This window comes from Dermacentor albipictus, chromosome 3 (assembly GCF_038994185.2).
Source record: "Dermacentor albipictus isolate Rhodes 1998 colony chromosome 3, USDA_Dalb.pri_finalv2, whole genome shotgun sequence".
NCBI lineage: Eukaryota > Metazoa > Arthropoda > Arachnida > Ixodida > Ixodidae > Dermacentor > Dermacentor albipictus.
Window position 1 is genome coordinate 95,174,219 of NC_091823.1, and position 26,458 is coordinate 95,200,676.

Sequence of the window (26,458 nt, forward strand, 5' to 3'; positions counted from 1 at the left end):
CAGACGCGAAGATGTTGCCAATCCGCTACACACAAAGTCACCAAGGCCCTCGGAATTCGCAGGAATCACGATTACGAACAACTTCATTAATGAAGTTATAGCTTTTACTCTTGTTCATTCATCAAAAATTTAGACATAATATCTTCTTAACACTCTGTAATTCGCGCTTTGCTGCCTAAAGTGTATGATATTGTGATAATCGTGCAAATATCTAATGCGTGAGCAATTCCGTTCGCACAAACAAAGCCTCTGAATATCTATCCCTCCTATTGTTGTTGCGCTATCGTTGTATTCTACACGATAATTAAAGAGGTTGAACTACCGCGAAAAACGTGGCACGGAAAGAAGATATGGACAAACGAAAACGAATTAGGGCCCCGACTTGCGTCAGGATATAACGACACACGATATATTTGTAAAACATGGCCCGTGTTCACGAAAAAGCTCTCACGCTATAATTGTTCGTAAGAGCGAATTCCAGCCAACCCTGATGCTGGACACACTGTATAATTAGCGAAGACGGCCGGCCAACGGCAACGAGCACTTGCGAACGAAATGCTTTGTGTATTCGGCCCCATGTGTTCATTCAGGCACTGGGTTGAGTGACCGCTACACACAATTCTTTTAAATTTCTCCAGATTTAGCTGTGTAGTCTTTACGCCGGTTAACCCCACCGAGCACAAAAACTAGGAAGGCAAGCTTCAAAAAACGTTTTGTCCCTCTTCCAAAAAGAATGGCATCCTTTTCATACAAGTAATAACTGAACTGGAATCTTCACGAGAAAAAAAGAAAGGAAGAAAAGTAGAAAAAAAAAAGCACGATCACCAACGACCATGAAAGCAGGAAAGTGTATGAGTCATAGCTGGCCGGCGTCGTTTTAAAAATCACAAACACCGCAGTGAATTGCAGACGACAAAAAGCGCTCGCACACGCAGTCGGGACGTTTAACTCTTATTCACAAAAGCGATATTTCTTTCGTCAATTTTGTTCGTCTTCGTTTCTTTCTTTCTATTCTTTATTTCTTGGCATTAGGCAAAGCAACAATGAATCTGTCGTATTTGTTTCAGTTTCATGGAAGTTTTGCCGTCATGTTTCACAAATCGCGTAACGAACTATCCCCGTTTACGTTATTTTGTACGCCTACAACGGCGCATTTTCACACATTCCTTCCCCGACGTGGTCCTAACTCTTGAAGGCGTTGCCAAAAATATAAGTGAAGATACTCTCTCGTCAAAAAGCTCACTCACACTAGGCCGACCCGACACCGATTTCGGTCTGCCGACTGTCGGCAACAGCACTTTTTCCGTCGTGTCGGCGCCTCTGTCAGACTGTACCGAAGCCGACAATCTGCCGACTGTCGGCGGAGAGGTCGGCGTCGGTACAGTGTGACAGAGGCGCCGACACGAAGGACACAGTGGGCAGACCAAAAATGGTGTCGGGTCGGCCTAGTGTGATTGAGCCTTAAACGTGGTGTAGACATCGCGACCGGGGTGAAGGAGACCACGCGCATCTCTGCCCTCACTTAGTTGTAGAGTAGTGTCGGTTATATCGTCAAAATGTTCAACACCGACAACGTCACTGAATTACAAAGAACGATAACAATGAATAAGCTAAGGATTGTTCCAGCGAATATTATTATTATTAATCATTGACGTTGCGCAATAATTGACGCATACTAAATTCATTCTTTTTTTTTTCTAAGCTGCCCTCAGTCTTGTTTTACACTATTCATGTTTTCGTTTTCTTCATGTGAGCAGTGTGCGCTTAATATGTATTTTATGTGTGCATGTACATCTGTCTTTTGCTATAGTGTTGTTTTCGCTGCGTTTTTAGACGTTCCTTTCGAAGTATAAGGTTCAACGGGCGTCATTGCTGCTGTTATTGGCGCATCTTTTACTCTAACAGTAGGATGCTTTCCGGCTGTCGAAATGTGTCTGGAGGAGAAGTCCCTGTGGGGCTAATATAGCTTTCATTTTCCCCTTAGGTTTTCGGTGTTCGGACCTTTGTCTGTTGGCCGAAAAGCTCAGTAAAATTAAATTTAAGAAATCAAACGAAATGAAGGCGACACACAGGCTGCGAGGGAGGTCACAGTGAAGGGCGCAACAACTGTCATGAAACATCACACACACAGCGCACGGCCGTTATTTTATATCTTTTCAGTCTGTTCAATACTACAGTACAAAACAATATAAGTGATCTAACTTGAAAGTGATGCAAGTTCACTGCCGTGGCTTTTTTACGGGCAGCGCAGCGGCACCTGTTCGATGCCATACTGGCTCTACACGGCGTGGCTAAGCTTTTAATGGTTCCAGAAATCTTGCCGCTATCGCCTATGTCCCGTCCGCGTTAGTCGGACCCTCGTACAGTTGTAACACCGTCCGAGGAGTTCAAAAGCAACGCTAAACCTTCATATCGCTGTCAGTGCTTGCTGCCAATTTACAATTGCGATAAAAATCATACGGCGCATTCCCACTGTCATCGGTGGCGTCGTCATCGCCGTGATGTTCCCAATATAGTCGAAGTGCGATAACATCGTTGCCGCACGCCGTATGCTGTGGGTGCGAGTTAGAGCGTGCACGCGAGGGTGAGCGGAGAAGAATGGCGGCTCGATCTTGTGCGCGTAAGGCAGGAAGCTGGGCAGGAAGCGCGCTGTCTTCGATCGCGCGCAAAGCAGCAGGGGGCGTTCTACTCCGGCGGCGGCTGACTATGGCGCAGCTGAGCGCGGCAGCGCGGGCCCCATATTGAAAGCGATCTGACTCGGGTACACAGTCCAGGCGCTCCGAGGGCTGATGGTTTCGTGTGCGCTGTGTTCTCGCCGCTTAGTTCGCGTTGAAGCGAGGGGCAGCACTGAAGGCAATTCGCTCGCTGCTGCTACCGCTCTTCCTCGTACGAACATTTCGACAGCGAGGGTCCGCGGTCATTGAGTGAGATGTGCTCATGTTATCCTGTGCGCGCGTGACATCATCCTTGTTAATCTAGTTATAGTAAGCGAATCTTTACAAGTATATACGGCCGATAAAACTAATATACTTACTTCGTGTAGCTGTCTAATAATTTCCTATCGGAATCGATGCTTCGCATTACGGGGGACACTGCGACACTTCTATTTAAAGCCTCCTTAGTTGTGGCGCAGTATCCTGGCGCCAGTGAGCGGCGCACACGGCTAATGACGGCTGTTTCCTCCGAAATTTTGGTGCACACACATCAGCGCATTTTAAACCGTCTAGCTTCTCACGTGGCTCCAACGCCCGTTTTCGAGGTCGATGGTTAGTGGTGGTCGTACATTCCCCGCCAATGCAAAGGTCACGCGTTCTCTCGCACAACCGGGCTGCGAGCTCCCTCACGGGTTGCAGAATCAAGCGGCTTTCCTTTCTTTAGAACACCATCAACCGGGCTGAGGGGCGCGTTCGTCACCGAACTCAACCTATCGTGGCCTTTTTAAGGCGCACGTCCTCTCATGCGAGGTCTTCGGGGGCTTCTTAAGGTTTACATGCCGGGGTGGAGAATTCGGGCAGGACGTCCTTCCACTTGTACCAACACCCTCTCTCCCTCTGGCGGCGTCAGAAGAGCAGGACCTTACACGCAGGCGCTCGCTCCGCGTGAGACAACCCGTACAAAAAAATTATTGAGAAGGCATTGAAATATTGTTGGTCAATGTTGAGTTTTTTATTGAGGAATTATTGAGAGTATGTTGGAGAATTGTTGGGTTGAGTGTTGAGCACTCTTGAATATTGGCCACTGAAATCGAATTGAAACACCATTGGGTACCTCAATGTTGAAGAAGTGTTAAGTTACCATTGAAAGTCCATTGTGCTTAGACGGCCCGTTGTGTTCGTTTAGTTGAATGGTTGTTGAGTTACCATCGATTCTGCGTTGAACTAACGTTGTGGTAGTTCTGTTGACTTGTTGTTGAGTTATTATTGCCACAGCATTGAAAAGCATGTTGTGGCACAGTTGAGATGCCATTGAGATTTCAGAAGTCCCCATTGAAATATGATTGACGTTTCGTTGGGCTAGTGTATTTTTATTCATATATTGAAATTGCTTTGCTGTTCACACTTGCATGCCTCGGTGCCTGCTCGTAAACAAAATCAAAGGAGAGACTGATCAACTTGAAGTACCTTTATTTACACTAAAGATGCGTGCACGTGAAACATTATTACAGTACATAAGGCACCACTACATCGAACCTGGAGACATAGGCTAGTACCTACAGCACTCTAGCAGTGTAAATACATCTGAAAAAACCTATACATATGAATCAATCAAAACGATCACTGTGCTCTTCACTTTCGACTTAAGTTTATGACTAGAAGGCAAAGCGACTCAAAAGGCAGGGCTTAAGCATACCCTTGTAACAACCAACTTTGAACACATGAACACTTGGAGCTGCTTTCATGTGAATACAGAAAAGACATCTGAATATGTTACATTAAAATGTTGCGCACACTAACACATCACAGGAAGAGCTACGGCTGACTGTGAGAAGGCAAAATAACCAACTTGAAACAAATGACTTCACGTAAATATATACAACCTTCAGCACACGTCTTTCACCACGATTAAAATTTAATGAAGTACCAAAGTAGACTTGCCTTATCTTTGTCTTCGAGATATATTTTCATGTTGCCCAATTATTTTATAAAGTAACCTCACTCAACTTAGCTATTATTTGACGAGACATCATTTATAAAGTTGTCGGGCATGATGAACACCTGAATCGTGTTTCTGACAAGCCAGGATTGCTTTCTTCAGAAATAAACTTGTAAAGCTTTTGTGTAATGAAAGCAGCTTATCTCCCTGGGACAAGTCAAGAACAAACAGTACACCATTTGATTATGTTAATTTGGGGTACAGAAGAGTTCGTTAGTGGCATTTCCTCAATTTAGTGAGCTCATTTTCAGGTAATCTTTCTGGATTTGCACAAAGCTAAATAAAGCACTTTTTGGGGCCTTTTATTCCTATACCCAGCAACTAAGTGCTACCTCAGTCAATAAAGAGATAAGGAAAGGCTAATACCTAGAACGATAAGTGAAAAAATAATTATTTAGCACAGAAAATTGGTAGTAACACATGGCTAACAGAATTCCAAACAGCCAAATAAATGGTCACCTGCACTTTCAGTATCAAGCACCCCAGAAATAGTCATAAAGTATGAGAAAAGGTTCCAATGACTCGACAGCCAGATTGCTGAGACAGTGAAAAACGCCAATAAATGCATATACGAAACACCAATTACCTCAATTTCACAGATAAAATGTTATTAAATAGCACCAGAATTTTGCTGCATAAAATACATAAAGGTTGCATAAAAAGTGGGACAAAGCAGTAACTGAAAGACAGAGGGAGCTACAGCACCCATGTTGAAAAATATTACAAGGAAAATGATATATATGCATACTTAAGTTTACAATTTTCGCTCCAACATATAGAAAAAGAACGTATGCACTTAGAACATAAAAAGGTTCATGTGCCTGGTGAATGCAGCGCAGTACAAAGAAGCGTCATGAGAACCGAATAATAGATCTTACCACGAATGCTTGCAACCTACAATCAGGCATGTGCCATGCCATGCCTTGAATGGATGAAATTCATAAATCTTACACACAAAGAGAGTTACCATCACTCTTATTGGCTTCCTCAGGGGACTCCTTGAATTTGAACTAGAAAAATGTACTCAGTGTCAATAACAAAGAGAAGATAAGACCCTATAGCGTTCTTCCTGAAATAAACCGCGCAAATAACTTCTTGTATCAATTCTATGGACACTTCGCCAATTCTTTGTACATTTATATTTCACAACCACCCAAACAGAGACGAGAAGGATGAATTAAGGGAGGAACACACATGAACGCTGACTCAAGTAGAAGTTTATTCGTGAAGACGAAGATTTTAAACACACTGGCGAACTTCACAAAGAAAAAGCCACGGATTCGCAGCATACACAGCCCGGCACAACGAAAAAGGACCGAAATACATCCTGTAGAATAAACATGTGTGTCAAAAACTAACAAAAACACGAAAACTGAAAGGTTTCTCCTGTAAGTGATATTAACGAGAAGTACTGCAGCAACTCTTTCCCACTAAGGGTCACAGAAATCTTGCTTATGAATATTTCTTCGTGATCAATAAATAATGCTTCCATAAGTCCTCTTGTGTTCTGGTCTTTGTCATGAAACAATCGTTCTTTCTGCTTTATACCGCAACACCAGAGGAGTTCCAGAAGCAATATTTATTGATCACAAACGAAACAATTGCATAACCAAGTTATCTGTTGCCCTTAGTGGGAAAAAGTTGTTCTCAAAAGAGTATTTCCCGTTGGGTAGTGTCACTTATCGGACAAATCTTTCGCTTTTTCAATAGATTTGACCGATAGTTCTCGTTTTTCACGCACGTTTATTCTACATGACATGGCTTCCTATTTTTTTCTTGTCGCACGTGGCTGTTTCTGCCACGCATGCACGGATTTTTACCTTTGCCAAGCCGACCAGTGTGTTTAATACCTTTGTCATAAAAAGCAAACCTTTAGTAGAGCTTGCGCTCGTGTGTGCTCCTACCTATTTCGTCGTCCGCCTCTGTTCGTGCTGCTGTTTACAGTACCCACGTATCACTTGGTTAGACTAGTAAACATTCTCACAAACAAAAGTAAATGCCTCCCCTAAAAAGGTGGCCAATCCTTTACTACTAAACCCCAGAGCAAATCGAAAGTAAGCCTTCACAGCGTCCATGCGGCAGCTAGTACACCACAGAGCAACACAAAAAATAGTTGAAAATCCCACTTGATGGAGAGTGGCAACAGAGATGCAAGCTTGCCAGTGAATCAGCCACATATCAACGGGTGTCTCTTGCACGACGCCAAGGTGCTTTCGGCGTAGAACACTTTAGCATCTGGGAATTTAGTGCATACGCAACCTGTGAGAAGGGAATGTGGACAGAAAATGAGATTGCGCGGGTTAAGAATCTGCCACACACTGCACTTAACTACGCACGAAATGGAAGTACACACTATACTGGCAAGTAAAAATTTGCGACTCTTTACGAGTGCCGTCGAGAAAAGGAAGGAATGGGTTGCTACGGTAAATGTTAGCTAAAACACGCACAGCGATGTTTCACAGTGGGGAAAATATTCCCGGCTCTCTCGCAGAACCAAAGACCACGCGACAGTGCATAGCCCATACCAAACAGATATCGAATCTTTGGGCAGAAGTCCAGTAGAAGGAATGACCTAAACATACGCCGAGAGCGATGCGAGCGTGAGCGTGCCTGTACGAGTGAGAACATGTACCGCTTCTTTGAAGCTAGCCGCTCCGGCGTGGCTCCGATCCTCCCGCGCGATTTGTGTGCAGAACGTCGCGTACACGCCCTTGCGCGTTTTGCGCGGTAGTGTCCGCGCAGTGAGCTAGCTTCATGCACGCGTCATTCTTCACCCCGCAAACGGAGCTCGAGTGCGACGCTTAGCTCGAGGCGACAACGCGCCGATTGGCGCTCCTTTCGCTTCTGGAAACAACGCACAATCGGATCGGTCCAACTCAAAGAGGCAGCAGAGAACGGTGGCATGTTTCGGTTATCGCTTATTAAAATTGTACAGTACGCCTTCAACGGCAACCCGCCGCGCTAGATAAAGATGCTTACTGCGGTAGTTTCTGCGGCGGCTGTGTTCTTTGACCACGTCACCACACCTCTGTTCATTTGCGCTGTGTATCCGTGTAGTCACCGCACGGAAGCTGTGACTAATCGGTTGGCCGTTCTCCGCAAATCCCAGAGAGGCGAAATATATTTCGCGGTGCGCCGCATCATTAGCCGAAACCTAAATCGAGGCGCGCTTAACCGCCACGGCACAAAAGGTGACCACACTAACCGTATGGCATACGATGAGCCACTACGGAAAAAAATAATTCTGATGTTCCACGTGACAAGCCAACCATCTGATTATGAGGCACGTCGTACTTGGGGACTCCGTATTAATTTTGACTTCCTGGAAATTTTTACGTGCGTGCAATGCACAATGCACGAGCATTTTTGCATTCCGCTCCTTTGGAATGCGGCCGCTGGAGGGATCGTATCCACGACCTCGAGCCCCAAATTGCCACGGCGGCCGCCATAGTTACGAAATGCGTAAGCGTGACGTGCAACACCGCCTTCCGGTACGAGTGTGGTTAAAGAAAGTGAACCGTTTGCTTAACATGTCACGCTAGTCAATGTCAAAATAGAAAAGAAGGCTACGTGCCCAACAAAACGAGATTACTTACCTATCTTCAGAAGTGCGCCTGCGACTGTTTCGGGGTGCCTTCTCTCCAACAGGCATCATGGCCTCTGGCGCGCAACTCATCAAAACCGTCAGGCTCGCACATCAGTAGAAGACTAGTTGTTGGGTGAGCCAACCACTTCACCGGATAAACATCCCACTTATCGTCGTTAAAGCATTTCACTAAAATGTGCGTCATGATGTCCGAAAAGAAAATACTTTCATCAAGAAGCACGAAGCGTGAACCACCGCACAACTGCAACCAGGGTTGCCGTTGGGAATTTTTCAAAAAGAGCCAGAACTGAGGCTAAAAGTAGCCAAAAGTAGCCACGCCACCTGGTCTTGGCGCCAAATTTGTAGCCAAGTAGAAAAGTACCATTATTATAAGCAACTTTTATTAATGAACAATAAATAATATCATTTTGAATCAACACAAGAACACAGAGTAAATAAAGAGCAAGGAAATTTGGTTCTCTTGCTTGGCCTTCAAGCATCAGGTAAGTTGCAAATAAATAAAAGTTCAGTCCGCGTGGTTTATCTAGAGTAGATAGTGTTCATGCCGGAGTAATTTTGGCACATTCTATTCAACAACTCAGCAGGAACGTCAAACGATGATGCTGTTTTTTCTTGAAGTCGTAGCCCAAATTTGATTCGCAGAATCGCCATGAGTAAGTCCAGCTTCATTTTGTTACGGATCTCTGTTTTCGTCAAGTTCACGCAAGAGAACACGCGCTCTGCATCAGCGTTAGAAATTGGAAGGGTCAAAATTTTCAGTGCTCCTTGCGCCAGGTGTTGAAAAGGGCATTCGCCGCAAGGGTCCTTGTACGATGCCGCTGCGTGCCAGAAAGTCAAACATGATGCGCGATCAAGTGCACCGCTAACACTCTGCAGCTGGCGTATTTCAGACTCCAGTTCGATTGAGGAACATCCAAAAAAATGCAGCGGTAGCTTCATTATGCATTCACGGCTCTTAGCACTTTCTATGTCATCGGGATTTATGGCACACAGTCTTCGAAGTGCAGAGGAGGCATTTGGAAGTCGCTGCTGCAGTCCCATCGCCATTTGCCTCAAGAATTGGAAACAGCGCTCCCTCACGGCCCGTTGGTCTTCAATAGGGACTAGTGAAATCTTCTCTCTGAAGACGTCACCTAGGTCCACTACCTCTGGTTGCAGGAAAATCGACTTCATTTTTGCCAGGTCTAGCGACAGCAGACTTGCCGTTGTGTTGTGCCTCAAAACTGATGGATTCAAAATCCGCCTAAGAATCTCCAAATACAAATTTTCTAGCTCTTGGAAGACAACCAGTGGGTCAGTTGTGTTTGGAACATTTTGTTCACTCGCCTAACGTTACGGAGAACTGAAGCAAGAAACACGAGGTAAACATTTTTTCTGTCTCGATACATCTCTCGTAAAATGCGCACGTTGTAGCTGCGATCTTCTGCTTTCTCAAAAAACTCTTCGAGAGACTGGTACTGCGCCAAAATTCTTTCTATAGAGTCTGCAACAGCAAGCCATCTCGTCTGCGAAAGCGACAGAATCTTGGGCGGTGGATTTGCACTTTCATCTTCCACTGTCATACTGGCATACAGTCTCTTATAAGCATCTTGCCGGCAGCTGCTGTGTGCAAAGTAGTTGTAGGTTTCTCGCACTAAGTGCTCAACCGCAGAAGGAATCGCCTCCATCGACTTGGATGCCACAAGGTCCAGGCTGTGGCAAGAGCATTTGATCAGAATCAAGTCTTTGTTGTCCTCACTAAGACGACTGAACAGAGAATTGTGTTTGCCGCACATGGCATTTGCACCATCGGTGCAGAGTCCGAGACAGTTCTTGATCGATAGGCCGTGCTTGTCCAACGTCTTCAATACCGTGTCGTGAAGCGTTTCTGCCGTTCCATCAGACAGCTCTACGAGATCAAGAAGGGTGGTTGCAATCCTGTTTTCTTCTAAACTCAGAAACCGCACAACCATGCAAAGTTGCTTTGTCGTGGATACATGTCGGTTGATTCATCCACCATTAGAGAATAGCTGGAGCCGTTCAGTTGTTTGTCCATGTTTTCCGTGAAGTACGGGAAGAGAACATTCGTAATTATAGCCGTGCACTTCATTCACTGCAGATCAAAATCATTGAATTCGGAATGCAGAATCTCACCAAGTTCGTCGACAGCATTTATGGAAGTGTGCACTGCAGTGTACAAGGCGATCCTTAACTCTCGGCGAGCCTTTTCATAGTACGTTCGACTCGAAGACGCTAGAAGCTGCGGCAGTTTTTGTTGCGAACTTGGGATTACTGCGCACTCGCGGTGCTTTTTGGTTTCTGCGTGCTTCAACAGATCACTGTAGTGGGGTCGAATGTTGCAATTGCAGTACTTGCAGTGAGCAGTCGTTCCGCCGTCACGTGACGAAATCCATCCTGTAACGCATGGTAATATGCATATTAGATACTAAGCGGCATGCGACTAAACGCCTAAAGAATAGTTTCCGTTTTGCTTACCGCTCAGTTTCTTGTCCTTTCTCCATTCTTCTCGAAACGTGCGCTTTGCTCTTGCGTCTTTTCCCATGGTAGACGCCGGTGTCGGCAAGCCGAAGGCACAAAAACAGAAGCTTTGTCGCCTTGGGGTACACAAGTGTTATTTCACCTGTACTGCTCGTTCCTCTCTGGTGTCATGCCGTGCACACGGCTGCACCTAAACGCATGGTTTCGGATGCATGACCCTAACGGAGAAAGTCCTCTAGATTAGTGTTATTTTCTCCAGATGGAGCGCAGCGTCCTTGCGGCCTTTGCTTCGCCGTGCGCTAGAATTAGCGTTATTTTCTCCAGATGGCGCGCAACGTCCTCACGGGCTTTGCTTCGACGTGCGCCCATCACCCAGAGTCCGTGCGTCTGCGCACCCGCGTCTGCTAGTTGGTCTCTATGTGCGCACCGCCGGCGGAGAGAATATATGCGTACAGGACGCGCGCGTCAAGGCGACCGGAACAGCCCTGAGGAGAGCAAAGCTTTAAAAATAATTGTTCTTCTTTGTTCTTGCTTGCTATTGTATATGCAATTGCAAAAAAAATGGCTAGTGAATGCGCCAAAATAGAAGTTCAAAGTAGCCAGAACGTAGCCAAGGAGCCAACGTGAAATTTTCATCGCCAGACGGGGTCGAAAAGTAGCCAATTTGGCGCAAAGTAGCCACCAACGGCAACCCTGACTGCAACCGAATAACTGAGTCCGAAAGCCGTTCACTGCTTCACATGGCTTCACAATCGTATTATGTTATAAGAACCTTTCAAACACAAAATAACGGCACTTAAGAACCACTAATTGATTAGCAATAATTTTTCATCAACTAACCTTCATAAATTTTTAAGAACCATCTAATTTATAGCGTAAACAAAAAATTCTGCGACCAAAAAATGCGACTACGAAACTAGCGGTAACCATGTGTACTGTTGCAAAAGTGTGCGCAAAACGAAGCTCGGTTGCGCCCGTTTGCGCGCACACATACACACCCGAACGCTACCTTAACGTTTGTCGCGCCACCTAGAAATAAAAATTACTACTATTTTGCTATTTTTACAAAAATAAAGCTTTTAAAATAGTTTGCAATATCTTTGCAGATGACAAGGTGACAAGTAAGCTACAATAAGTGTCCGTTACCTGTATTTCTTTCATTTCCCTTTGGTGTTTTTGACTGAACATACGAGACCTCCAGGCTTGGAACATAAAACGACCGTTCGGCGAGGCTCAAATAAATCGCGTGCTTCTTGCAAGGCGAGAAACGGGAGCAGCCGCAGATACAGCGATTAGCTGTGATACTGTTGCGGCTGTTGCTGAATCTGAAGCTCCTTGAAGTCAATGGTTATAGCGGCTGCGCGCTGCGATCTCAAAGCGCGTTCATTCTTTGATCTCTAGTACCACGGACATTGGACAAAAAACTGTATTTGCTTTACGGACAGAGGGTACGTCGCAGGAAATTCGAAGACCTCACCCGTGTATGTTTGTAGCGTGTGCGCGCTTGCATCCTACGGTTCCCACAGTGCGTCCGATGCTCGAAGGTAGCTTCGTCGCCTGTCGGCACCTGTCTTATCGCCGGCCGCGCTGCCGCCGTGTCTACTTTTGGGGAACTCCATATGCGCGTAGTCACCGTGTTTGCAAGTGAATTTCGCATTCTTCTGCTCCCCGAAACGTGCTCATTTCGGGTCGTACCAATGGTTATGTCATCCAGTGTATGTTAAAATGACGATGGCATTTGTACACCGGCGAAGAAATAAATCGTTATGAACTTGGGCGGTCATGAATCTAATCTAACGTTGCAGTTTTTACGTAGCGAAAATGGCTACGAAAGTGGGGCGGTCCCGGAGTTAGGCGCTTCATAGTGCCAGCTGTAGCGACAGCACCAGGAAGTGGCACGCGGCGCACACGCCAAGCACTTCAGAGCTTACTGGCTTTCGAATGAGAGGAGTATGCGCGCGCTCGTGGCCTATTGGTTAGAGTACCGGGCTCGACGGCTGACGTTCGATTCCACCCCATCGGTCACACATAATTTTGTATTAATGAAAGCGAGGCGAAAGAAGGACCTACCTGCCGCAAAGTGACAGAAATGAGGTTGGAACGCATCGCAAAATATGTTTGGAATGTCTTCATATGCGATTTTGAATTATTGTATACTGGACTCAACTGCTACACAACAAAAGAACAACTAGAAAAATCAACACAAAGTACCCAATAAATTGTTTATTGAGAACACTCAACGGTAATATTGTTGTGCAAGGGTTGAGTGAACTCAATTGCTCTTGAAAATTTGTTGAAGTCCGTTGTTTCAACAATTCCCCAACAATATATCAATGGTTAATCAACACTCGTTTTTGTACGGGAACGCGCATACAGGACAAATAGGCTTATATGTACGGCCACCTAATAATACCGCTACGGAGGTGCTGGTCAACGCTCTGCTCTATGTAGAATTGTGCAGTAAAACAACACCCGCTACCCTTTCTAGAAGCCATTCTGCAATTGACTTACATTGATAACGATCTTCCTTAGTTCCTACACAACTTAATTCCTTTTTCGTTTTCTTTATCCTGTTTTTTGTGTGGGATTATACGCATGGCACACGAGTGGCTACGCGTACAAGTTGGTATGGACTGTTGCAAGGACAAAGTGTAACTCGTCGCAAGTATATCTCAGAGGAGTGTACAATATACAGGAGGATTTCATGCGAGAGGCTTCACAAACCAGACCAAAAAAACGCTCTTGCAAGTATAAAATAGTGCCGCGTCATCCTTAAGTGGCTTCCGAAAGTCGAAAAGATCGACAAATGCTAACAACCTGCGAATTCGCGACGCATTCCTCCTGAAGACAGCGAAGAGTGCAGCGGGAGATGGCTCGGAAAGGGGCGAGAGGAGGCGCGGAGCAAAAAAAGGGAGCGGCCGCAGAGAGGAATAACCAGCTCCACGCATTCGAACCATCAGCTCCCCGTGGCATTTCGCGGGCATCGCGAATATTCGACGCGAGCGACAGCGCGGTGCCGGCCGTACTTGAGGCGAGGGCCCGTTCGCTGACCGGGTCGGGCCGGCGGGCCGCTCCGGCTTCGCCTACTTCGGACCGGACGCAAAACAAACAGCTTCGCCCGCCAGCTATGTCCTCGGGGCGTCGTGTTTGATTGGGGCGGGCCCGCGACGGGTTACCTACCAGCCCTGCAGTTTTGCCTGCAAGGATGGACAATATTGCGGGGGAAAATGAAGCAAGAAACAAGGCTCGCAACTCTCTGTGGCAGATCTGCGCAATAGATAAGCAGGCGCTTTCCCGTGAAATATTTTAGCGGTATGCATTTTGCTCGCGTCCCTTCTAAGGTGTTTGGCTAGACCGCCGAATGCGAGGTGTTCCGCCTAGCATATTTTCGCGATCGGCATTGTGCTTATTACCGATCCAGCGCCTTCGCGGCATTTATAGAACAATCAAACGCCGAGCAAGTTCTCGCGACGAAGATAATGCTTGACACGTTATCACGTTCTAAGTTGCAGCCAAATTATACGCCACAAAACTAGTACATGCTACCTTACAGAACCACCCAACGACCCATGGCGAAGCACTGGACTTCCTTGAAACATTTAGACAGCAGGTAGGGAAAATACAAATCTCAGAGAGCATTTAAACGTGGCCCCATCGCTAACGTACGCATGTTACGTAACAGTCCGAAGGGAACTTATATATTTATGCCGCATATAGTTTCAGTTAAACATTACCGGCAATTAAGGTTTGCAATAGCATGTATCAGAGCATCAGTGCCTTCCTGCGCTCGCGTTTTGAACGAGCCGTCCCGGCACCGTGATGCAATACGATAGAGTTGGACCACACTTTGATGCACTCTGTTACGATTCCACGGGGAAGCTGGGCCCATCTCTCGTCTTTCACAGAGGAAAGTTTTATGACAGTTCTTGCGCGGTAGCGGCAGCGCGGTCGTTATCGAATGTCAAATACAAAATTTACCTGTTTCGCTTGCAGAGCGGAGCATTAACAACGGCAGCAAGGTTTAGCGTCGCCCTTGAACTTCTCGAACTCCTGTGTCAGGTCGTTCATGTGTCATGTTATGTCACTCTTGAGTTGAGTTGAGTTGTTGTAGGCTACTGGTGGGATTAGCCTTGCAGTTGCTGCCGGCATGTCACTCTTCTCATGACATGTCATGCGCGCATGTCATTCATATCATGACATGATGACATGTCACCTATGTTATGTCATTCATGATATGTATGTCATGTCTGCACTTCATGTCGTACGCCTGCATGTAATTCATGATGTCATGTCACGCACGTCATTAATGTCACGACATCTCATTCACGACATTGCATGTCACATCACGCGTGTTACGGAAACGGCGGATTGCGATGTTGAGGCATTGAAGGTAACGAAAAGACGGCGTCACGTCCGTTAAGTTGACGTCTCTGCAGAGCGACGGCACATTTGACGTCATTTTAGAACACGTGACGGCACTCGGCGAAGAGCGGTGCGAGCGGCAAAATGAAAAGGTAGGAGCAAATATGCTCTCTTTGGCAACATACAGAGGGACACTAATTGGAAAGCCCGAGGGGAGTCCAGCTGCCGTACGCGCCTCATACGTAAGGCGTTTCGAAGGCGCCGATACGTTGTGCAGCAATGTTAGAGAGTTTTAGTAGTACTTAGTATAGCGTAAAACGCTTCTATTAGCGTTAGCGTGCCCCGCAACGCTAACGCTAAGAAAGGCTGCACTGCGCGGCACAATCTAGGCTTCTGGAAAGTGGTACAGAGCAAAACGCTAACGCAAACATATACGGCGCCATCTAGACCCGCAAAACAAGTAGAGGCTTTGACGCCATCTCGACGCGGCTATAGAGCAAACATGAGCAAGCGCTCTTGTTTGCCCCATTTGTAACAAGCCCATTTGTAACCTGTACGACGTTATCGAAGCATCATCACACAAATCTAAACGAATATGAGCATCAGTGAGGAACGAATGAGCCGAACATGCAGGCCGACGACTCGATAGATCCGAAGCGGGCAGCTTGCACTTCGACTGGCACCGCCATGCTGCCGTACGTAAGGCTGCCCTTGCGTGCGTTAGCGTCCAACGCTAAATCCCACAAATAGCGTGCGTACGTAAGAGATCCAGCCCCATTTGCGTAGAACGCATGCGCAGAGTGCAGCACGAAACGCTAACGCTAACTCCTTGCGTTTGTTGCTATACGCTATACTAAAGCTGACTATTGCTTCGATGCTAAGCGCATTATCGTCGGCATCGACAGACACGGTGAGATGGGTTCTGCCAAATTATTTTTACGGCGACAGCTGTATAGCTCTACCTCCCAATGTGTCTGTCATGTCCGTAGGCAAAACTCGGGAGGCGCGCCTCCTCCCTCCTCGTTTCATCAAATAGTGAGCTTACAGATGTAGCCGGCGCGAAGAGGAGTCCTAGTAGTCCAGAAACAATGAGCACGCAGTCATCACGCACCACGCGCACGAACATCTAGAATCGCCTGGTGCAGGGCCCAAAGAACAGCTCACAGCCTATACGGGCCACTTGAAAAATGCATTAAGGAGAAAGATGCTGATCTCATATACAATCATATACAAGCCGCCTCCTCGCCAATATCTGCCCTCTCTAGCCCCCCTTTATATATAGGTAAAGACCGCTGCCGCAATGTACCATGGAAAGGCTGAACAGGCCGATTACAACCCTTTCATATACGAATAGCTAACACCCGACACGCGAAAAGCTCTACCAGCAGGGTGATGAGTTTCGCGAAAGGGAAGCGTCCAAGTGAAGCAAAAATGTTAACGCAGATAATAGAAGTAAGATAGTGGCAACGACGATACGATTCGCTGGTACCTGCAGTGTGCAATGTAATAATAATAATATTTGGGGTTTTACGTGCCAAAACCACTTTCTGATTATGAGGCACGCCGTAGTGGAGGACTCCGGAAATTTTGACCACCTGGGGTTCTTTAACGTGCACCTAAATCTAAGCACACGGGTGTTTTCGCATTTCGCCCCCATCGAAATGCGGCCGCCGTGGCCGGGATTCGATCCCGCGACCTCGTGCTCAGCAGCCCAACACCATAGCCACTGAGCAACCACGGCGGGTAGTGTGCAATGTCAATGTTCCTTTTGAATAGCACTTGCCCCCGCATTGCTGACCTGTCATTCGACCGACATCTGTTCGAGCGGATAGTTCTTTTTATTGCGATAGCAATTATTTGGACACTCCAGGCACGTTTTTGCCGTCGCTGTAGGCGTCGGCGTGATGTTCCGCATGAAGTCCAAGGGTGATAACACCGTCACCGGGCGTCGTATGCTGTATGTGCGAGTGAGAGCACTTGAGGGAAGCTGGCGATTGCGGCTCAATCTGGCGCGCGCAAGTGGAAAGCGGAGAGTAAACCCCCCGTCTTCCGTCGCGCGAAAGGCCATGGGTGGATGGGAGGGAGGGAGGGGGGCGGCGTTTTGCTCCGGCAGCAACTGTGCATTTCACGACTGGGCGCAAGGGAAACTGACGATTGCGGCTCGCGGCTCAATCTTGCGCGCGGAAAGCGGGTAGGCAGCGCGGGAGGGAGGGTTGCGACGTCTACTCCGATAAGTGCGCTCTTTGCACGGCTGCGAGCAGTCGCGTGCGCCCTATATTGAAGGGGACCTGCAGAGGGCCGGTACCTTTGTGCGTGCTGAGTTCTATCCGCTCTCGCGTTGAAGCGATAGACGGCATGAAGGTCACTTCGCTCGCTGCTGCTGCCGCGCTTGCTCACACCAGCGCTTTGACAGCGAGTACGTGTCCGCGCTCATCAAGTGTGATGTGTTTATGTTTGCTTGTGCGCGCTGGTACCGTGCTTATTAATTCAGTTGGTAAGCGAATGTTTCCAGGTTTATACGGCCGATAAAACTACTATCCTTACTTCGTATGGCCGTTTACTAATTTTCTATCGCAATCCATTTCTATCGCGTATCGGACGAAATTGCGATTCTTTTTGTAACAGTCACCCCTCAGAAGAATGTATCTACAGTACGTAGTAATTGCCACGAAAATAGAGTGTTTGTGACACTCCCGAAAACCTTGTGTAGGTTTTCACAGTGCAGACATGCTCGCCGCACGGTTTCACCATAACGACGCTAGGGTCCGCTAAGCATTGGGCAATTTAGGCAATCGACTCCACCGCACCAACGCCAGCTGGCGGCACCTACGACGGTGCAACGACATCTGGGGGCGCGCGTATCAATCAATACTAACGAAATCGGCCCAGCGTGGTTCGCAGATGGAGGCAGGTGCATTCGGGAGCGCCTGTTTCACTCGCACCGACCACAGCTTCCGGGTCCCTCTTGAAGCGGCGGCGCGGCACTAGTGCAACGGTTACTACGAGCCCGATTGCAACTAAGGGGGGAGGGAGGGAGAGGGCGTTTACTACGCGCCACGGAGGGCCGGCGAAACGTCGAGCGACGTGCCGCGAAGCGCCGACGTGTTCCATTCATCCCGTCGCCGAATCGATAAAGGAAGATGGGGAGAAGAAGGTGAGAGACTCACTTGGATAACCGGACGGCGAGAAGCGTGGTATGTGGTAACCACGGAGCGCCGGGAGTTGGGGCGGAATGATTTTTTGCCCGAGCGAGCTTTCCAGGTTGCGGCTGCGCAGGAAGTGTGCGGCGATGTTGATTGTGCGTTAAGGAAAAGTCAAATGTGCGCTCATTTAACGCGAATAGAACTTCATGTTAGTGCTACTGTGGTGTGCTACTGAGCACCAGGCCGAGGGATCGAATTCCAGCCACGGCAGCCACATTTCGTTGGGGGCGAAATGCCAAAAACACCCGTGTACTTAGATTTAGGTGCACGTTAAAGAACCCAAGGTGGTCCAAATTTTCGGAGTCCCTCTCTACGGCGTGCCTCATAAACAGACCTTGGTTTTGGCACATAAAACCCCATAATTTAATTTTTTTCTTACCGCTGCACATGCTCCGGGTGACCAAGGCAGACAGTCGGTGTGGAAACTATTTGGACGCCTAAGATAAAGAAAACATTCTTCAAGTGTATAGGAGGGCGAGTGGCAGCTTCGGAAGCCACCGTATGTACTATATGGTGCAGCAGAACGAATAGCTAGCATTAATGGGCCGTCACTCAGTGGTCATATTGTTCGTCTCATTCTTTTAGTAAAAGTACCATCGGGAGGAGAGATGAAGAGAAATGTTATTGAAGGAAAAGCGGGAAGGCCGGCTCGAGCTAGCGTGCTCTACACTGCTACTCTCCGCAAGGAAAGAATGAAAAGGTATAGAAAGGAGGCGATGAGTGATGATCAGGACAGATAATTAAAGGTATAATAGATGTACAGTCGTGTATAGCGAGACGCGAAAATGGGAGAAAGAAAAAAAGGAATGTTGCGTAATAATCCCCACGCCGTACACAGCAGCGAAAGATCGAAGCATGCGCATCAAAAGAAACGGCGTCCTTCACTTCCACGCCAGCACATTTTTTTTTTTTTTTATCTGACCCGACCAGGCAAAGTAAGAAGAACAAAGACAGCGTACGAAAGAACAAACAAAGGAAGAGGGCACAAGAACCGCAAACTAATGACGCGAATCGCCGGTTCGCTCACACAAAGGACATTAAGGATCAGATAGAGAGAGAGAGAGAGATTGGATGGGGGAGGGGGGTGGAGCAGTGCGTGGCAGAGCGCGCAGCAGATCAATGGGTCTGGAAACAATAAGCGAACGCGTATAGTGGAGGAAGAAACAACCGGTTCGCGCCCTTAACAGTGATGATGCGGTTCCGATTGCGCGGCAGTTAGCGGTACCAGCTCATAAACAGGGCTAACTGCAATTGTAACAAGCGGTCGCGTTTAAACAGACGCAGCTAGATTCATTGAGCAATTTAAGTAGCAAAGAGAAAAAAAAATGACGTAGGGAATCTCTCACGCGCTGTATTTATTAACTAGTGCGGGAACATAGGAATGTAAAATAAAGAGGTTGTTGTTGTTGTTGTTGTTGTTGTTGTTGTTGTTGTTGTTGTTGTTGTTGTTGTTGTTGTTGTTGTTGTTGTTGTTGTTGTTGTTGTTGTTGTTGTTGTTTTACAGCATTAGCGGCAGCAAATTAATGACGGTGCATGCGAGAGGTAAACTTAATATCTTCGACTAGTAATATAATTTACGAAGCAGGTTATTCTTGTAGGTACGGCATACTTTTTCAGTATTCTTCAGCTGCCCGCATACATGGACGAGGTTGGCAAAAACGCTATATGCATGTCCGTGCCTTTTTTTTTTCAGCGTCAAGGTATCTATGTGGGCGCCTGAAAGATACCACTTTAGCTAGCGTCGCAAAACGCCTAAACGTGCGCAGCGACATTTGTAAGTGATGATCTGGGCACAGCTGTGGACTGGTGAATCTACTGCTCCACTGAACCAGGCAGGCCAGCCACCTTCGCATACAGTTCCAATCACTCACTCTCACAGTTCAACCACTCACCTTCTCTCTTCCGCCTTAGTTGTTCTTTTGTTCTGTTATTGTTTTTTCCACACAGTAACTTAGTCAATGCCTTTAGAGGCACCGAGCTTAATTACTAAATATCTATGCAAGGTGAATCCACATTTCCTCTCGGTAATTCATTTCAGCCCTACCGATAGGGCTGCGATTGCGAAGCTCAACGGGTAATTGGGATGGCGCTCGCGATAATAAAATGACAGTGTTCCCTCAGCAGAACACGGAGAAAGCAGGCGAGGATAATTCAGGGCTCATACATAGTGAGTGATTTGTAGGGTAGCAAACTGAACTCAGTCTGGTTAACCTCCCTGCCGTTCCTTCTTCCCTCTCTTCCCCTCTCTCTCTCTCTCTCTCTCTCTCTCTCTCTCTCTCTTTCTTATTTGCATGAAATTGGAAACTTTCATACTGTTGTGTCGCCGTATTTTCCACAATCAATAAATTCTTCAATGATCAACCAAAGGATGATAACGTGAGGCAATACGAAAAATTTTCTCGCATTAAAGCACACTTCGAGAACATGCTCAAACATTGAATATATTACAAGAAGAAATGCGGCAACAAAGCGGCAATTTTTGCACTCCCTGCAATATAAACACATGTAGGTTAATTATGTCAATCGAATAATACGATGTAAATAAATAAATAGATCACGAAATTATATATTTCAATAACTATTAATTAGCACATAACAAGTATTAATAGACAGATACAATGCCACTTCCAGTAAAGAGGAACAAGGATACACTATATGCTAAGCCCAGTCACCTAGTGAAGGCGGAAGAGTTCATCCCCCGGCTTTTTCGCGACACCGCCAGAACAGAAAACGTAGACTAAAGAAAAAAATTTTTTTTGCCCAAATTAGGGATCCCGGACGTCTCGCCATTCCCGAACTGCTCATTTGAATAGTCTAAATTTTTGCCGCTCCCTGAGAGCAGCCATCCCTCGCCTACAAGTTTGTACACACTCGGGAAGCAGACGCCCTAGTAAAACGCCGCTGCCGAGACAGAGGCGCAAAGAGAGAAATTATTTTGTCTATGCATGAAAAATGATAACATAATGAGGAAAAAATTAAAAGCTAGCCGGCAATCGCCCACCGGGAGGGGCACACAGACGCGACGAACACTCATCGTTGTTTCAATTTCGCAGAAGTAAAGTGTTACGCTTTAGGGTTCGCGCGAAGTATGAACGACAGAAAGACGCACTCAGCACATATTTTAGCGCATACGATAAGTTCGGGTACTTGAAGGAGTCACATGCGAACGAGGAACAATTCCACAGACGGCACTCCGCATTTCTTTTAACCCGTGTTTTGTCGCATGCCGTATTACGTATTTGCTAATATAGGGGGAAGGGGGGATCTTTTTTTTTTTTTTACTAATTCCTTTCCTTTCTGTGTTTTGCTTGCTTGTTTTCTTTTGTTTGCTTACTTTTCTTTTGCAAATTTTCGGATTACTTTGCAGTTTATTTACTTTCTCGCTGTGTCACGTGCTGTCCACCTCGTATGTGTGCAACATGCTTTTAAGGGTTCAGCATAGCATCCAGCTGGTGAAGGCAAAGCTCCTTAACCCCTTTAAAAAAGAAAAAAAATCAAGCCCCGTGTTCGAGGCATCGTACGCATTGGCAGCGTTATGAAAACACATTAGGGAAGCATGGTAAACCGCACGACATGTGCCTATATTACCGGCGCGATAAATGTGTACCCACCCGGTAAAAAGCGAGTACGCGCTCTGCTACAGTAATCGCAAACTAAGCAAAAAAAAAATAATAAACCCGGAGAAATGAAAACTTAAATGGAAACGATTAATGCAAAATATGGAGCATATAGGTGCGTGCTCCAAAACGGAGGTAATAAACAAGAAAAAAAAAGCAGATGCTTTTAAGCATCACTTCCGAAAAGTCTTCACGCAAGATCAGGAGAATGCGTAAACAAGTCGGTAAAAAGAAGGAAAAAAGAATACCAACGCCAATTTCACACGGAAGTGTCTGAGGCCTTGCTTTAAAGCAAGTACGCACGACTCTGTCAATGCAGATCTGCTGTCTTAGCAACTCACCGTCAGTCCCGCTGCCCCCCCCCCCTGCTCTACGGCAACATCAATAGAAAAAGTGTTTGTGCCAAATAACTTTGTTCCGAACTTCAAAAATGTGAGAAGTGCGACCGCATTACCAGTCGGCCAGATACGCGTGCACTCTGCACGTAACGTCCCGATCAAGAAAGTTGATTTCTTCGCCGAAAAGTAATAAACAAATGAAATGCAAGCAATAAAGCGCGCGAAATTAAATGCAAGGACAAGCGCTTTCAATCGTTCCATTCCAGCTGTAAAATCTAGCGTAAGTAAACATCTTTTAAGAACTTTGGTAACAAGAAAGACAAAAAAAAGAAAAAACGCAGGTCCCTGACCACGTCATCTTTGCCGTAAAAACAACACGCTGACAGTTGCCATATAGTCCGAAAAGAGGTGATTGAAGTTTAGCTGCGAACATTTCATAACATTGCATCAGCACAGCAAAATCAAGGATAAACGACATCACTGAACGTCCATTTTTACCAAAGTTAAAAGGCGTACGCGAGATTGGTAAGTTATCCCCGAACGCCGAGTAAAAATAACACTGTTCAATTACTTACGTTCGTAAAGCAAACCTCGGTGCGTGCATACGCCAGTTCTCTCAGTGAGGGCGGCGTTTATATTACACTGAAATGGACCCGAATGGATATGGGCTCTGTTGAGTGCAACGCTAACGTCATTTTCCAAACGTTCGTGCGCTTACTTATTACAATGAGAAAAGACGACGGAATGATGTCGCGAAAGATAAGTCGACGACAAGCGCGTGGCCCCTTCCCTTTAACCTTTAAGCCACCGGCTTCTGCTTGGCCCGTCCCTCGTAGTGTGTGTAAGCGCCACAAGTGAAGGAGCGAGCAAGCATGCAAGCAAGTGGCGTCAACCGAGAGTGCGAAGTCTTCCTCGACGAGCTGCGGGGAACGAACTCGCGCGCTAATCCGTCCGCACGTTTCGCGCCACATGCGAGCTGCGCAAACTAGAACAGGCCTCGCCTGTTGACAGTTCGGCAGGAACGCGAACACGGCCGTTTACTATATGACGCCAGTGCGCCGTAAAAAAATGTAGCGCGGCTCTAGACGCATTGCTTCACGCAGCAAGACGAAGTGTATGTCGCGACCGTTCAGTTTGAGGGTGCAGAGCAAGACTTCGAAATGTATTTTTCGCGGCGATGCTAAACGTGAAACTGACGTGTCTGTAACACGGTGTGTTTGAATGGTCCATCTTTTTTTTTTTCGTCATTTCTCGTGCATATAACGCTGCGGAAGCCACATTCGGGTAGTTATCGTGAAATGGAAAATGAGCAGGTGTGATGGATTATGGCTTTTCTCTAACTGCTTGCATACATTCACACAAAAATATCAATAAGTAAATAAAGGAATGACAGTGGGCAGTGACAATTGCGCGAAGACGGTCTTGGCCCGAGAGCGCGAACAGCTCCTGCGACCACTCCATTGAACCGGCCCGTCGAATCTTACTTTGAGCAATGTACAGCACGAGCATTCACACTTCCTAGTCCAGACCTGAAGAATAATGCGTCAAACAGCCAAGAACAATTTTGCACTCCGTTCAGTGACAGGAAAATAAAACTCGAAACATGCGAATATGCTTTGCGTAACACTGTCAACTCTTCCCGAACTGTTTCCGCGCCTTTCGAACCCGGCTCGAGCGTCCGCGGGTCTCGCCGTCTCAAAGGTCCTCCCACCAAAACGTGCTCACTGTCAGGCCGTTCAAACAGCTCGGGAAAGCCCCCACATCGCTCTTTGCCGGCCGTGTCGACAAGTTGCAGAGACAGCCTGCATACTATACTCACAGGCTGATGACTTGCAGCTGCGCCGGCGGCGTGCTAGTCCCGTTGCCGGCCTCCTGCGACGACACCGGCGGCACGCGCGCCAGTTCGAGCGCGGAGCAGTCGACGCGCAGGGCGCTCCGCTGCGTCCCCGAGCACGTGCACTCGGCCACGGGGCACCACGCGGTGTTCGGCGACCGGGCCGCCGACGTCGCAGCCGCGGCCAGCGCCAGGCCGAGGAGCCAGGCAGGCGCAGGGAGCGGCCGACGCGGCGGCATCACATCCTCGCACACCAGCGGGGAGACCGGCTGCTGCTGCTGCTCTCGGCGAAGCGGCCTCCGTTCAGCGCGGAGCCGAGCGCCGCCGCACGCACACACGCACGCGTCCTTCCAACTCTGCCGCTGGGGCCGCGAACTCGGCCCGCCACGGTTCGGTCGCTGGCCCCGCGCGCGCCGCTGCCGACGTCGGAGCGCGCGACGCCGCGCCCCCATTTGAGCGGCCTGCCTGCCCTCGAGCGCGCTTGCGTGCCGCCGGTGACGTCAACGTTGGGCGCGAAAATTTGGACCGAGGAAAGAAAACGCCGCGCGAGTGACGTCCGTAGGGGCTGTCGACTGATCCGTCGATCGAGGGAGACTTCATTACATCCTAAGGGATCGGATCGGAAAACATTTATTGGGCTCTAGAAAAGAGATCTTCGCGGCTTCAGACGGCCTCTTCCATGTTCTGATGGATTCTTCTGTCTGCAATCACAGGGTTGCTGCCCTAGTCCAAGGCTCCACTGAGTATGGCCAACTCGCGAGCTCGCTCTGCTAGGCGCTTTTGGCCGTTCAAGCTTACGCTGGAAAGCATACTCTCCCACTGTTCCGCACTCGGGTTAGGGAAAATTATTGCAGGGATTGGATGCAGGGACCGACAGCCCTAAATGGCAAGTGAGCGGTGCAGTACGAGCAAAGGCTAGCTATTGAGGCACAATATGCAGCCAGTAATAAATACATAAAATTAGTACACGTATTTGTAACGAAAGAGGAGCGTATCCAAACAACGAACAGGATTCACTCAAATTGCGAGGTGACAATACCTTCTGCACTCGATCCGGGAATGAAGCTGGTGTCCGTGAAAAGCTGCTGATGTTCATCACTATAACAAGAGAAAGTGAACCCGTCGGGCACAAAACGTAATGTTGACGACTGCCGAAAATTCCATCGTTATGAGGAACACAAGGGTATAGCGATGGAAGCGCGAGGGTTCTAACGCAGCGCTATAAGCACACGTATGTTCCGTCAGAGAGTGGGCTTACGATACCAAACAATAGCTTTTCACGTGCAGTTCCATTTATCAATGTATAGATGTAGAGCCACGGTCCACCCATCATACATACAGCCACTGTATGCCACCTCCCAGTTTCCAATATTTCGAGAAACTTCGTCGTCGTGATTGAGGCCTCTGAATAATATCCGCTGTATTGTTGTGTATCGTTTAATGACTGCAGACAAATGAGGTTACCTATGTTCGCTTGGAACAGGCATATAATCTCCGGCATGTTGTATACTCCCGCATGTTCCTGCCTGGCACTGAATAACTAGGATGTTGAGACGTGGTATGAAATATTCCTGCCATTGCAGGCCGACGTCCATTTTAGCTGTTTGACACCCGCGTGCACCAATTTTAGTGCAAGCTGGGGTACTTCTTGGATCCCGCCTAATCAAATATTTCCTTTAGAAAAAAAAAATATCTGCCCCTTTGTGAATGAATGTCTTCGCAAAACGGCAGGATGCATTATAGAAAGAATGAAAAGCGGGCGAGTTGGAACCTATCCACTCATGGGCAGCTCACACACAAACGAATTAATGTTTCGTTTGTGTGTGCGCTGCCCGAGAATGGATCAGTGCATTATTTCGTAGCCATTCAACAGTCGCAGCCTTCGTTTCCTTCGGTTACACAAAGTCAGTCGGCCTTCCCGTGCAACGTCGATTGCCAATTGAAGCCTAAACAGAAACTATACCTTGAATCTTTAATCCAAACACAGAACCTAATAATACCACAGTCAGTTCCATGCTCCGGTTACACCCAGGCTTGCTTATCAAAGACTGAACAGTGCACTACCTCGCTTTGGGCCTCGTGTGGTGAGATCGGTGGTGTATAGAACAGTTCATCCGTTTATGCCCGCAGTTCGACGTGGCTAGAAAGGCGTTGCTTCACAACCTGCTGGAGAAAAATATTCCCCATGCGAGAATAGAGGATGTAGTGTTCAGGGAAGAGACCAGAGTAACCCATGAAGGGAGTTCTACGACAACTGGCCATTTTTTTTCCAGACACGGAGTTGATCAGCGCCTATTACCACACCCTTGCTAACAACGTGTGACGTGCTCACGAGGAATAACTAGCATGCGAGAGCAATCCCACAT

General features: G+C 47.4%; 1 protein-coding gene across 1 annotated transcript in view; it reads right to left on the bottom strand.

Moving 5' to 3' along the window:
- rk (G-protein coupled receptor rickets) overlaps positions 1 to 24,544 on the bottom strand; it is a 173,437-nt gene extending 148,893 nt beyond the window's left edge. The window contains exon 1 of the mRNA XM_070536472.1: positions 24,078 to 24,544. Coding sequence (XP_070392573.1) covers positions 24,078 to 24,544 — 467 coding nt within the window. The remainder of the gene's footprint in view (positions 1 to 24,077) is intronic.
- Positions 24,545 to 26,458: the final 1,914 nt, after the last annotated feature.